The sequence below is a fragment of the Capricornis sumatraensis genome, chromosome 8 (assembly GCF_032405125.1).
Source record: "Capricornis sumatraensis isolate serow.1 chromosome 8, serow.2, whole genome shotgun sequence".
Lineage (NCBI taxonomy): Eukaryota > Metazoa > Chordata > Mammalia > Artiodactyla > Bovidae > Capricornis > Capricornis sumatraensis.
In genome coordinates, this window is record NC_091076.1 from 40,762,816 (window position 1) to 40,775,662 (window position 12,847).

The 12,847-nt window shown below is 41.9% G+C and overlaps 1 protein-coding gene across 1 annotated transcript in view; it reads left to right on the forward strand.

The window, feature by feature from the left end:
• Positions 1 to 2,202: 2,202 nt before the first annotated feature.
• CCDC83 (coiled-coil domain containing 83) overlaps positions 2,203 to 12,847 on the forward strand; it is a 48,349-nt gene continuing 37,704 nt past the window's right edge. The window contains exons 1-2 of the mRNA XM_068979039.1: positions 2,203 to 2,297; positions 7,635 to 7,719. Coding sequence (XP_068835140.1) covers positions 2,203 to 2,297; positions 7,635 to 7,719 — 180 coding nt within the window. The remainder of the gene's footprint in view (positions 2,298 to 7,634; positions 7,720 to 12,847) is intronic.

A 12,847-nucleotide genomic window follows, 5' to 3' on the forward strand; every position in this document is an offset into this window, starting at 1 on the left:
GATTATGCTTCTGGAGCCATAACTAAAGGGGCAAAAATACGTACTAAGTTCTTTCTATATGGCAGACACTATGCCAGATGCTTTAAATATTAACCCATTTCCTCCTTCTCCTGCATTGCAGGCAGACGCTTTACCCTCTGAGCCACCAGGGAAGCACCATTTCATCCTTACTAGTGTTTAAAATAAGAATTTTGTTCTCACTTTACAGATGATGGAACTGAAGCTCAAAAAGATTAAGTAGCCTGCTCAAGGTCACCTAGATAGTAGGTGGTAGATGTAGGATTAAAATATGTCTACCTGACTCATCCATCTAATTGTTCATTTGACAAGGACCACATCTACTGTGCTAGGAGGGGAAATACAGTAATGTACAAGAATTACATCATCCCCACTCTCATGGAGTCTCCAGCCATTTTAACAAATAACTACAAAGGTTATGTTTTTCCTGCCACACCCACCTAGTAATACATTGAATACAGGTTAGGTACTTACCTTCTTGAGGTCTGTTGTTGTTTTTCAGCTGCCAAGTCATGTCCAACTCTCTGCAACCCCATGAACTGCAGCACGCCAGGCTTCCCTGTCCTTCATCATCTCCTTACATTTGCTTAAATTCATGTCCACTGAGTTGGTGATGCCATCCAGCCATCTCATCCTCTGTCGTCCCCTTCTCCTCTTGCCCTCAATCTTGCCCAGCAACAGGGTCTTTTTCAATGAGTCAGAACTTCGCATCAGGTGGCCAAAGTACTGGAGCTTCAGCTTCAGCATCAGTCCTTCCAATGAACACCCAGGACTGATCTCCTTTAGGATGGACTGGTTGGATCTCCTTGCAGTCCAAGGGACTCTCAAGAGTTCAGCACCACAGTTCAAAAGCATCAATTCTTCACTCAGCCTTCTTTATAGTCCAACTCTCACATCCATACATGACTTCTGGAAAAACCATAGCTTTGACTAGATGGATCTTTGTTGGTAAAGTGATGTCTCTGCTTTTTAATACACTGTCTAGGTCTGTCATAGCTTTTCTTCCAAGGAGCAAGCATCTTTTAATTTCATGGCCACAATCACCATCCACAGTGATTTTGGAGCCCAAGAAAATAAAGTCTGTCACTGTTTCAATAGTTTCCCCATCTATTTGCCATGAAGTACTGCGACCAGATGCCTTGATCTTAGTTTTTTCAATGCTGAGTTTTAAGCCAGCTTTTTCACTCTCCTCTTTCAGCTTCATCAAGAGGCTCTTGAGTTCCTCTTCACTTCCTGCCATTAAAGGGTATCATTTTCATATCTGAGGTTGCTGTTATTTCTCCCAGAATTTTGATTCCAGCTTGTGAGTCATCCAGCCCAATATTTCACATGATATACTCTGCATATAAGTTAATAAGCAGAGTGACAATATACATTAATAAAAATCCAAAGATAAAAATCTGTCAAGAAAAACTATGATCTTAAAAGATGTGCATTAGTACTCATACCAAATTCTCAAAGTGTTCCTCCTTACCATAAAAACTAAAAACAGTGGGTCTGATTTTCCCTTTTAAAAAACATTATTTTTGATGTTTCTTATTATACAAAAGCAATTAATAGCTGATAAACAGTCACTGGTAATGATAATACATTATTTTTATCATCCTTATTATGAAACTTCTTAACCATTTAAAAAACATTTTTATTAAAGTCCTTATATTTGCTCTTTATAGCAACCCTGGCCAAACCTAGTTTCTTTGGATCCCTGTTCTGACTCTTTAGGAGCCAAGTTTCCTGGTCCTCATAGAAGGTTGTGCTTTTGTTTCATCTTAATTTTTAATAACTAAAAGACATTCATTGAGCTGCTGTTACAGGCAGGGCACTCTACCAAACACTGTGGAGACATGAAATGACTGAAACAGTTAAGTACTTGCTCTTAAAGAAGCTTGATGGGGGCAACAGTTGTTGATGGATAGTGTAAGTGAGTGAGTCTCAGAAAGTTTGGGGTCCTGGTCTGGACCTGCTCTAAGCATGGAACTCAGACTCAAGAATCCAGTTGATTCCTGATGACCCAGCATTATGGACGATATCAGCTCTGGGGACACAAGAACAATCTTAACAGTTTTAAGTTAAGTCCCAGAAGTGCTTGATCTAATAAACACAAGTAAAGGAACAAGGGATTTATTTATTTTTCCTGTGTCTCTTTTTTCAAACAGGTATTCTTCTTACTAGCTAAGCAACACAATGGAAACCATGGCAAAAACAAATAAAAGGGATATTCAAGATGGGCCGCCGAAAGAAGTCAAATTGCCTATCAGTGAAGCACTTCTGGACTATCAGTAAGTTTAGATGATGAAATCCTAAAGTTCTCATGCATAAGTGGCAAGCACTGCTAACACTCACATAATTCCAGCAGAAAAGGAAACTTTCCAAAGCTGTCAAGGAAGCCGGATTAGAGGCATAATTTCACTCTCGTGCTACATGCACATTTTTTTAAGGTTTTGGCACGTTGGCAGTAACACAAGCCAAGCCATGAAACAGCATTCGTGAATGGGTTTTGGCTCCCTCACCCCCTCCATTGAATTATTGGTCATTCTCCCTCAAATGCACAGCAACTTGCTGGCTTACCTCTTCAAATAGAGCACACCTCAGTTAGTGTCCATTTACAAAAGAGTAAATGTACACACACTTCTCTTCTTCATTTAACTTTTTATTTCTAGACATTGCAATTTGCATTGTCCTCAAATGCCTACAAATCAAACCCAAATGATTTATAGTTATTTTCAATAAGAATGGGCTTCCCTGGTAAAGAATCTGCCTGCAATGTGGGAGACCTGGGTTCGATCCCTGGGTTGGGAAGATCCCCTGGAGAACAGAAAGGCTACCCACTCCAGTGTCCTTGCCTGGAGAATTCCATGGACTGGATGGTCCATGGGGTCTCAAAGAGCTGGACACAACTGAGCGACTTTCACTTTCACTTTAATAAGAATATCTTAATATTTCTATCCCAGGAGCTGGAGACGAGACTAGAGGTGATACTTGTCATATGTTTCTGTTTTATCTAACTGATGGAGAGTAAGCCCTTTGATAGCTTTTGAACTTCAACTTTGGGTCCCGGGTTGGTGTTTTAATGTGTAACACTTAGGAAGTGAATGAATACATGACAGTTTTTTTTTTCTTTTTCAAATAAGAAGGCACTTCATGCCTATTGAGCAAGTATTTGAATGTTAACCAAATACATAACAGGCAAGTGCTGATCACTGGAGGACAAGAGTGAACCGGCCCACACGGTCCATTCCTAACGAAGCACGGGAGATGGACGTTAAACACACAGTCCGGTCTTTCCTGAAAAGTTGCATACCTTAAAGAAGATGCTGCGGAAGAACAGTGTAGGGTGCTCCGCGATCGCATAACTGAAGGACTGGACAGACTCAGTGCGTGCGTGCTCGGTCATTTCAGTCGCCGGGATCAGGAAGAGCTCGTCTGAGGGGGCGATGTGGGAGCTGATCTCGGAAAGAGGAGGAACAGGTGTTACAGAGCCAGAGAGATAAAGAGGGCGGGTGAGGAAGGGCGTGTCGCAGTCCAGGAATGGACGGAAGGCAGAGGGAGCGAGAGCGGGCAAGCGCAGGGTCAGATCAGCAGACCCCCGTGGACACGTGGGTCTTGGGAATAGGCGGCCGTCTACTGGAGGGGGACAAGGTTGAAACTGGAGAGCAATGCTGGAGACCAGGTCTCTGTTCAAGAGAATCGTTCTCAACGACATTCAAGGAAAATCCAATGTCCTTCTTGTGAGACTCCAAGTCTGTATGTTCTTATTAGAAGACGGTGAGTGAGAGAGTCAGAACACTGATGGCACCCACAGGAAGGGACTTTTCACCAAGTGCCCTTTTACTTAACACTGGAGGTAACATTAAGCGACGGCCAGATTCTCCCTGCGCTCGTTTTGCAGCGTAACTGAAGACTTGGCGCACAGTGGCTTCTGAGAGGTGGGCAGAAAGCCCAGCTCCGTGACTGCAGTCTGGCCTCTCACCTTTTCCCCACGGCCCACAGGGATGGCATCCAGCTACCGCTCCTTCTCTCTTCTCTGGGTCAACCAGAGGCCAGTCTTTCTCCTCTTCAACAGAGGTTTCGCACATTTAAAAATTCTCATGATCTAGTACAAGACGGAAGTTGAGCGTTCCCATGCTTTCCATTTTCTTCCTTTGTTGAAGCTAAGTAAACAGCCTCATGGACTGGAACAGCCTGGGCCTTCCTGCGCCCTTCTGGCGACACGTCAGCTGTTCCCTGAGGTCCCAGGTGACGGGACTATGGCCACATGATGAATAGTCAAGACGCCCGTCTCACCATCTGAGGAAGAATCATCCAAGGGTCCCTGGCAGCATCTTATATTTCTCTTAGACAACCTCAGCCCCTAACAAAGAGCTCAAGGGCCCAGGGCAGGTGGTCCATGACTTCTGAACAACTGAACTTTTCTTAATCTCTCTCAAGAAAATAAGGCCGTAGACCTCTGTGGTTGTTGGCAAAGAACTGAGACTGCCAGTGTTGAATCTGCAGAGTGATCGTGTCTTAGTCACTCTTTTTCCTCAGGGAATTTGTTCCAAGACTCCCAAGGGATGCCTGAAATCATGGATAGTACCAAACCCTTTATATACTATGTATTTTCTTCATGTATATACCTATGATAGAGTTTAATTTCTAAATTAGGCACAGTAACAGATTAACAATGAATAATAATAAAATAGAACAGTTCTAACAATATACTATATTAAAGTTATGTGAATGTGGTCTTCCTCTCTCTTCCCCTTTAGCAAAATATCTTACTGCATAATGCTAAATCTCTAGGTGATGGTGGTTTTCATTTTTTCCCTTATATTTATTGCCCCCAACCCAGTTTTCAACAAGTATGGACATAGGTATAGCAATAGGTACAGATATAGTTAAGGGTTTTAAAAGTATAATAAGTAAGAGTATAGATTCTTTTTTAGAACCCAGATTTGTGTTCCTTCTCAGAATTTTTAACAAAATTGCATGGAAGAAGGAAGTTGACACATTACTACATTAATACTCAATAAACAACCTATAATAAAAATAGGAGAGAGTTTTATTCAAGCCAAACTGAGGACTGTAGCCCAGGAGACACAGATGCAAGAAGCAGTTGAATGTGTTCCACTGACTGCAAAATGGGGAGGCTTATGTAGGCAAAAGGGCTACCTTGGTGCCTCAGTGATAAAGAATCCACCTTCCAATGCAGGAGATGCAGATTCTATCCCTGGGTTGGGAAGACCCTCTGGAGAAGGAAATGGCAACCCAGTCCAGGATTCTTGTCTGGAAAATCCCAGGGACAGAGGAGACTGGTGAGCTACAGTCCATGGGCCCAAGAGTTGGACACAAATTAGTGACTTAACAACAACAGCAACATACAGGCCCAAATCACAGTTACATATTTGTCAAGAATTAGGGCTGGAATTGGTGAGAAGCAAGGATTGGTTGGGATCCAAAATGATCACACAGTTACCAGGGAGACTTTAAGGCCATAAAATTGCAGCTGGCAGCCCCTGGCAAAAATATTATTTTGAAAATGGCTGGTGGTATCTTTGAGTTTGATACAGTTCAAAACAGAGTTCTCAGTGATATGGAAATGTGTCTGAAACTGCGTCCAGTGTGGCCGCCCAGCTCCATTTTGAATGCCTGAACCACAGGCACTCCGTTTTCATGTTCAAAAGCATTCTTTTCTGTCACGGTTAAAGCAGATGAACAACAGATGCTTGACAGGCCGCAGGTCGTTCTAGTCAGCATAAAGTCCAAGCCAAATCAGGAATAAGCCAGGACGACTTCCCCATGCCTCAACATGTGAAAATTCCTTCCATCAGCTAACATTTTGATAAGGAAGGAAGGGACACGGTGACGACGCATTGCATTAGCGTTAATTCCATATCACTGTGCTTCAAAACAGCGCAATACCCTTTTCAAAGCACTTCGGTGTATATTAAGTGCTCAGTATAAACCTCATTGGTTTATTTTCCCACTCGCGTCAGCATTTAGTGTGACACGTGGGTTACTAGGGCACTGAGTAGAAAAGGGAGATGTGAAAAGGAGGAAGTGTTCAGAGACCAGGGAGGCTTGAATTCCCACAGTGGCTAATGGTGGGGAGCCCTGAGGCTTAGCTTCCTCTGAAAGTGAAAGTGTTAGTCATTCAGTCATGTCCTACTCCGTGACCCCATGGACGGTAGCCCACACCAGGCTCCTCTGTCCGTGGAATTCTCCAGGCCAGAATACTGGAGCAGGTAGCCTTTCCCTTTTCCAGGGGATCTTCCCAACCCGGGGATCAATCCCAGGTCTCCTGCATTGCAGGTGGATTCTTTACTGTCTGAGCCACCAAGGAAGCCCTGCTTCCTGATAAATTTATCATCTCTGAGGCCCGATGAGGCTGGAGTGAATTCCCAGGAGAGGCTAGGTGAACGCTCCACAAGGGGGCTGTTGAAGCAGCCAAACCTTTAGGGCATCTTAGAATCCACCACACCCCCAGGCTTGCTGATGCCACTCAGACCTCTCCAAACTGCCCCCTGCAGAAGCAACTCAAGGCAAAGCCTAAAGGATTTGCTCATTTTTAAAATGTTTTGGTTTTCTCTTCATTTGGAAAGAAAGAGCTTTATTTTTCTCTCTACTAAGTTTACAATATCACAAATATAAACGATATTCCAGGAGAAGGACTGAGGACATAAGATTAAAATTCACCTGAAATTTACTGAGCACTTACTTTGTGCTAGAAACATGCACATATGATTTCTTATTTTCATCTTTATAAAACACATAGAGCTGGGTTGGTGTTGTTATCTCTCGACAGCTTGGAAACTGAAGTTCAGAGAATTGACTTGTTGAGGTCATGTAGGTAAGAAGTGGAAGAGACAAGGTTGAAAAGCAGAGTTTCTCATCCTGTAAATACCCCTCTGTTCACTACACCGCAGAGGTGCTAGATATATATAGAGAGATGGATATTTAATAGAGGCAAGGGATTTACATGGAGCTAGTTCTGTTCCTTTATTTTGGTCTCAGATTTAAAGTGGTAAAATTTATGAGGTAATAGAGATACCCTTAACTCTTCAAATTGCCTATACCAGAGTCTTTCCATGCTTTCTATATTTAATACCTAGTAGACATTCAACAAATATTTGTTTGGTATTTAAAATATATACTTGTGTCAAGAAACCTTTTACTGTCTATAGACAAGATGGTATACTAATGGAATTGGCCAGTAGGTCAGCCTGGTTTAGCCTACTGTTTCAAGAAGCTGCGCTTGCCCTTGTAAAGTGTTTGTCTTGTCATTTTTGTCTGAATGTTTTTGGATTTCCAGGAAGCATGTTTTCTGTATGCCCTTTCCTAGGTTCTTTTTATGCTGAATTATTTATAGATAATAAGAAAGTAAGTATAAAAGTTATGACTATGAAATAAAAATGAGGATTGATATTTTTTAAAACTTTAGAAAGTTATCTCTCTAATACATATTTTAGTGAGTAAAATATACTCAGAAATACAACATCAGTAAAGATTCTTATCCCTAAACAGGGTTTTATAGTATATTTAATACTTTATTTCAATTCAAATAGTATAATTTTAAATTTTTCTTTCATTAATTTTTCCTAAAGGAAATAATTGTAACACATTATTTCTGTTATTAGCTGTCAAATAAAGGAAAACTCACTAGAACGATTTATGGCTCGAATAAAGAAACTTAGAGAAAAGAATCAAAAGTATCATGAAAGAGTGAGTATAAAATATAAAGCTGATATCTAATCATTAAACATTTATGCAAATGCTTAAAATTTTTTGAGTTATAATGAAATGAACTCTAGGAAATTATCTTCTTTAGTGCTTAGAGCTGATTAAATGTATTTTTGTACATGGGAGGCAAGAGGGTACTGGTGTTTCTATTTATTATTTATAATGTCAAAGGAAGTCACCTTGAATTGTGTTACTTAGATCATGAGGACACTGAATCTTATGTTTAAAAATGTAAAGCTCTGCAATCCCATTTATCTTTTAATTTCTTATTTAACCAAACTATAATCCTGAAAGATGATGCTGTGAAAGTGCTGCGCTCAATATGCCAGCAAATTTGGAAGACTCAGCAGTGGCCACAGGACTGGAAAAGGTCAGTTTTCATTCCAATCCCAAAGAAAGGCAATGCCAAAGAATGCTCAAACTACTACACAGTTGCACTCATCTCACACGCTAATAAAGGAATGCTCAAAATTCTCCAAGCCAGGCTTCAGCAATACGTGAACCATGAACTTTCAGATGTTCAAGCTGGTTTTAGAAAAGGCAGAGGAACCAGAGATCAAATTGCCAACATCCACTGGATCATGGAAAAAGGAAGATAATTCCAGAAAAAAATCTACTTCTGCTTTATTGACTATGCCAAAGCCTTTGACTGTGTGGGTCACAATAAACTGTGGAGAATTCTGAAAGAGATGGGAATACCAGACCACCTGACCTGCCTCTTGAGAAACCTGTATGCAGGTCAGGAAGAACTGGACAGTTAGAACTGGACATGGAAAAAACAGACTGGTTCCAAATAGGAAAAGGAGTCCGTAAAGGCTGCATATTGTCACCCAGCTTATTTAACTTCTATGCAGAGTACATCATGAGGAACACTGGGCTGGAAGAAGCACAAGCTGGAATCAAGATTGCCAGGAGAAATATCAATAACCTCAGATATGCAGATGACACCACCCTTATGGCAGAAAGTGAAGAGGAACTCAAAAGCTTCTTGATGAAAGTGAAAGAGGAGAGTGAAAATGTTGGCTTAAAGAAAACGAAGATAATGGCATCTGGTCCCATCACTTCATGGCAAATAGATGGGGAAACAGTAGAAACAATGTCAGACTTTATTTTTTGGGGCTCCAAAATCACTGCAGATGGTGATTGCAGCCATGAAATTAAAAGATGCTTACTCCTTGGAATGAAAGTTATGACCAACCTAGATAGCATATTCAAAAGCAGAGACATTACTTTGCCAACAAAGGTCCGTCTATTCAAGGCTGTTTTTTCCAGTGGTCATGTATGAATGTTAGAGTTGGACTGCAAAGAAAGCTGAGTGCCAAAGAATTGATGCTTTTGAACTGTGGTGTTGGAGAAGACTCTTGAGAGTCCCTTGGACTGCAAGGAGATCCAACCAGTCCATTCTAAAGGAGATCAGTCCTGGGTGTTCATTGGAAGGAATGAGGCTGAAGCTGAAACTCTAGTACTTTGGCCACCTCATGCGAAGAGTTGACTCATTGGAAAAGACTCTGATGCTGGGAGGGATTGAGGGCAGGAGGAGAAGGGGACGACAGAGGATGAGATGGCTGGATGGCATCACTGACTCGATGGACGTGAGTCTGAGTGAACTCCAGGAGTTGGTGATGGACAGGGAGGCCTGGCATGCTGCAATTCATGGGGTCGCAAAGAGTCAGACACGACGGAGCGACTGAACTGGACTGAACTGAACTGATAGAACATGGGCTCTGTATTTTAAATTTATTTATCTGTTTTCTTTTAGATTTTCGGCCTGTGCATATGTAAATATTATCAGAAAAGTACGATTTCAGTTGTTATAATGACTAACTTAGTTTTTAAGATGATGTCTGTCTTTATAAAATCAGAATAAAATGAAGGTCAAAGGGGTGCTGTGTGTGACTATCAGGACCAACAGAAATAAAGGTGGGAAGCAGGAAATGATAGTGCATCCAACTTAGCCCTTAAGGGGCTCAAGAATGAGGAAATACTGAGAGTGTCCCCTATTAAAACATTTACTTTATATAGATCTTGAAACTTCCACAGCTATTTTATCGGACTTTTGTCTACAGAAGACTGTGTCTACAAATTTTAATGGAATTTTAGTCAGAAACCTGAATTTTTGCATCCTGACCATACAACCCACTGCTAGTATCATTTTGGCCAAAACTGGTGTAAGCCTCAGTTTCCCCCTTGGGAAACGAGGATTCCTGTCTTCATCATGGGGCAAATTTGTCCATTTGTTCATCAAATACATGCTGGGCAAGACAACCCTGATGTTGTCATGATTCTGAAGGACCAGGCACTTGCAGCAGGAACTAAGAAACTGAGGTCAATGGATGCGAGTGGAAGGGGAAGTCTGGCTGCGGCACCTGGAGGCAGGTCCCACTTAGAGAGGTCCCAGGGCACAGGAGAGTGAGCTGCCACCAGGAGGCCGATGCACACCCTGGAGTGGTCAGCACTGGAACCCCCGGCTAGCTTTGGGACTTTTGTTTGGTTGTGGAAAGGACAATGGATCAGGCCTGAGGAACCACTTTCCCATAACCCATCAACTGGAGCCAGAGACAACATTCTTGTTTCCAGGAGGATTAGCTCAAGACCATGATAGGTCTAAGTTGTCTCTTGGAGTCATTAGTGGACCCAGCAGTGAGGAGCATAGGAAGACAGACTAGCTCAACTGTATTTATCAGTTTCTTTCCATGTGCACTGCTGGTGCCACAGTTTAAGCCAGCGTCATCTCTTACCCATCTTTCCTCTAACCAGTACATTTTCCATGGGGCAACCAGAATGACCCGTGGAATATGGCAAACCTTTCAGTGCTTAAAATCCTGCTGCACAGAAAATAAAATCCATAGATCTTCCTGAAGCCTTCAAGGTCCTTCAAAATTTGACCTCTACTCACCTCTCCCATTCATCTGCAGCCATCCCATCCTTTGCTTACCCCTGCTTCTTTTAAATATTGTGAAGCCCAATCTTTTTCTGTCTATGGTACCTTTACAACAAAGAGGCCATTTCCTCTTCCCAGAATGCTCTTCTTTTGAGTAGCTCCTCTTCATTCCCTCCATCTTAGCTCGGATGTTGCATAAAAATATTTCTCCATTATTTAATTGAAAACCCTTTAGGTAGCAGCAATCAAATCTCTCTCTCTTTTTTTTTTTAGCAATCAAATCCTATCTTTGTTTCTCCAAAGGGCCCAGCATAAGTAGGTGTTTAATAAATATTTGTTGGGTTGATCCACAAATACCAGTGGGAGGAAAAAATTTTGAGGTCACAGATATTTAAATTGCTAAGTTTAACATGACTCTTTAGATACATTTTTCTCTCCAGTTATGTCCAAATTGGAAATGTCCAAATCAGAAAAGTTATGCCCTCTTCTTTCATCGTTTCTTCCTATGCGTTTAGCTTTGTTTAGATGATTACCTCTATCTTTCTTTCCTTCTCTGTCTGCGTTCGTGCTCCTCTACAGCATTGGACATCTCACAGCCCTCTGTGCCCACGTCCCTACTTCCCAGTACATACTTCCACTCCTACTTTTCCCCTACAACCGCTCCAGCGAAAGTTGTGCTGACCAGTTAGCCAGGCCCAATGTACTCATCTGGAGGAGGGCACAGCAACCCACTCCAGTATTCTTGCCTGGAGAATCCCATAGACAGAGAAGCCTGGCAGGCTACCGTCTGTGGGATCGCAGAGTTGGACATGACTGAAGTGACTAACATTACATCAATGTACTCTTCGAGGCCTAACCTTACACCCCACTCCTCCGACAGTCACTCCTGGCGTCCTGAAACTCTTTTTCCTTTGGGCTCCAGGACATCACTCTTTCTTGAATTTTCTTCTACTTCTCTGATCATTTCTTCTTTTTCTTTTTTTTCATTGTTTTTCCCCCCTCGAATACAAAAAGAAACCCTTAAATTAGAGTATTTATTCCCACCCTTTAATTAGAGTATTTATCTATGTTCTCATCTTAAACGTACTCATTCACTCTAAACTCTCTCTGGATCATCTTATTTAACATCACAGCTTCAAATGCCGTCTTTGTGGTGATATGTCTCATATGCATATGTGACAGAATTTATAATCCTACTGAAAGGGTTTCTGACCCAATTCCAACTTGTGTGTGTGGAGGCTTCCCCTAACCGACAAGCGATTCTCAGACTCTAGCGGGGTGTCCAAGAGTTCACCTCAATTCTAACACTTACCTACCTGGAGATAGAATCAGATTCCACAGGTAAAAGGCTCAGTCCCACAAGACCACCCTGCACTTCAGATGCCAGTTACCAGTCCAGGGTGTTACTTGTACATCTGGTTGACTGGCTATAAATCAGAGTCTTGCACAACCCCATCCTCCTCAGGTTCGATTAACTTGCTAGAATGGTTCACAGAACCAGAAAAACCCATTTACTCACTAGATCATTAAAAAGGTATTAAAGGCTATGAATCGACAGTCAGATGAAGAGATACAGAGAGCAGAGTGAAAGTGAAAGTTGCTCAGTCGTGTCCGACTCTTTGCAACTCCATGGAATTCTCCAGGCCAGAATACTGGAGTCGGTAGCTATTCCTTTCTCCAGGGGATCTTCCCAACCCAGGGATCAAACCCAGGTCTCCAACACTGCAGGCAGATTCTTTACTGGCTGAGCCATCAGGGAAGGCCCTAGAGAGCAAAGTACCAAACAAAGGAGCTTCTGCCCGTGTGGCCTGGCACAGCAGCACATGGAAGCTCTCTGGGAAAGGACCAAAAGATGCTCCTTTTCCAGGTTTTAATGGAGGCTTCATTACATAATCGTGATTGACTAAATCCTTGGCTAGTAGCAGTTGATTCCACCTCAAGTACCTCTCCTGTCCCTGGAAATCAACGCGAGGGGCTGCCATCCTCTAATAACTTGATTAGTTCTCCTGGCAATCAGGCCCTCTCCCTTTCTCTCTCCCAGATTCAAAAGTCACTTTCATTAACATAAACCCAATTGTGATGGCAGAAAATTCCATGGGTTTTGGGCACTGTGGGCCAGGAACTATGGTTGAAAATCATTAAAAAAAAACCCATAAGAATATATCTAAGAAATACAGATATATATTTATATATCTATCTATATATATTTATATCATAAATTTTTCGTAT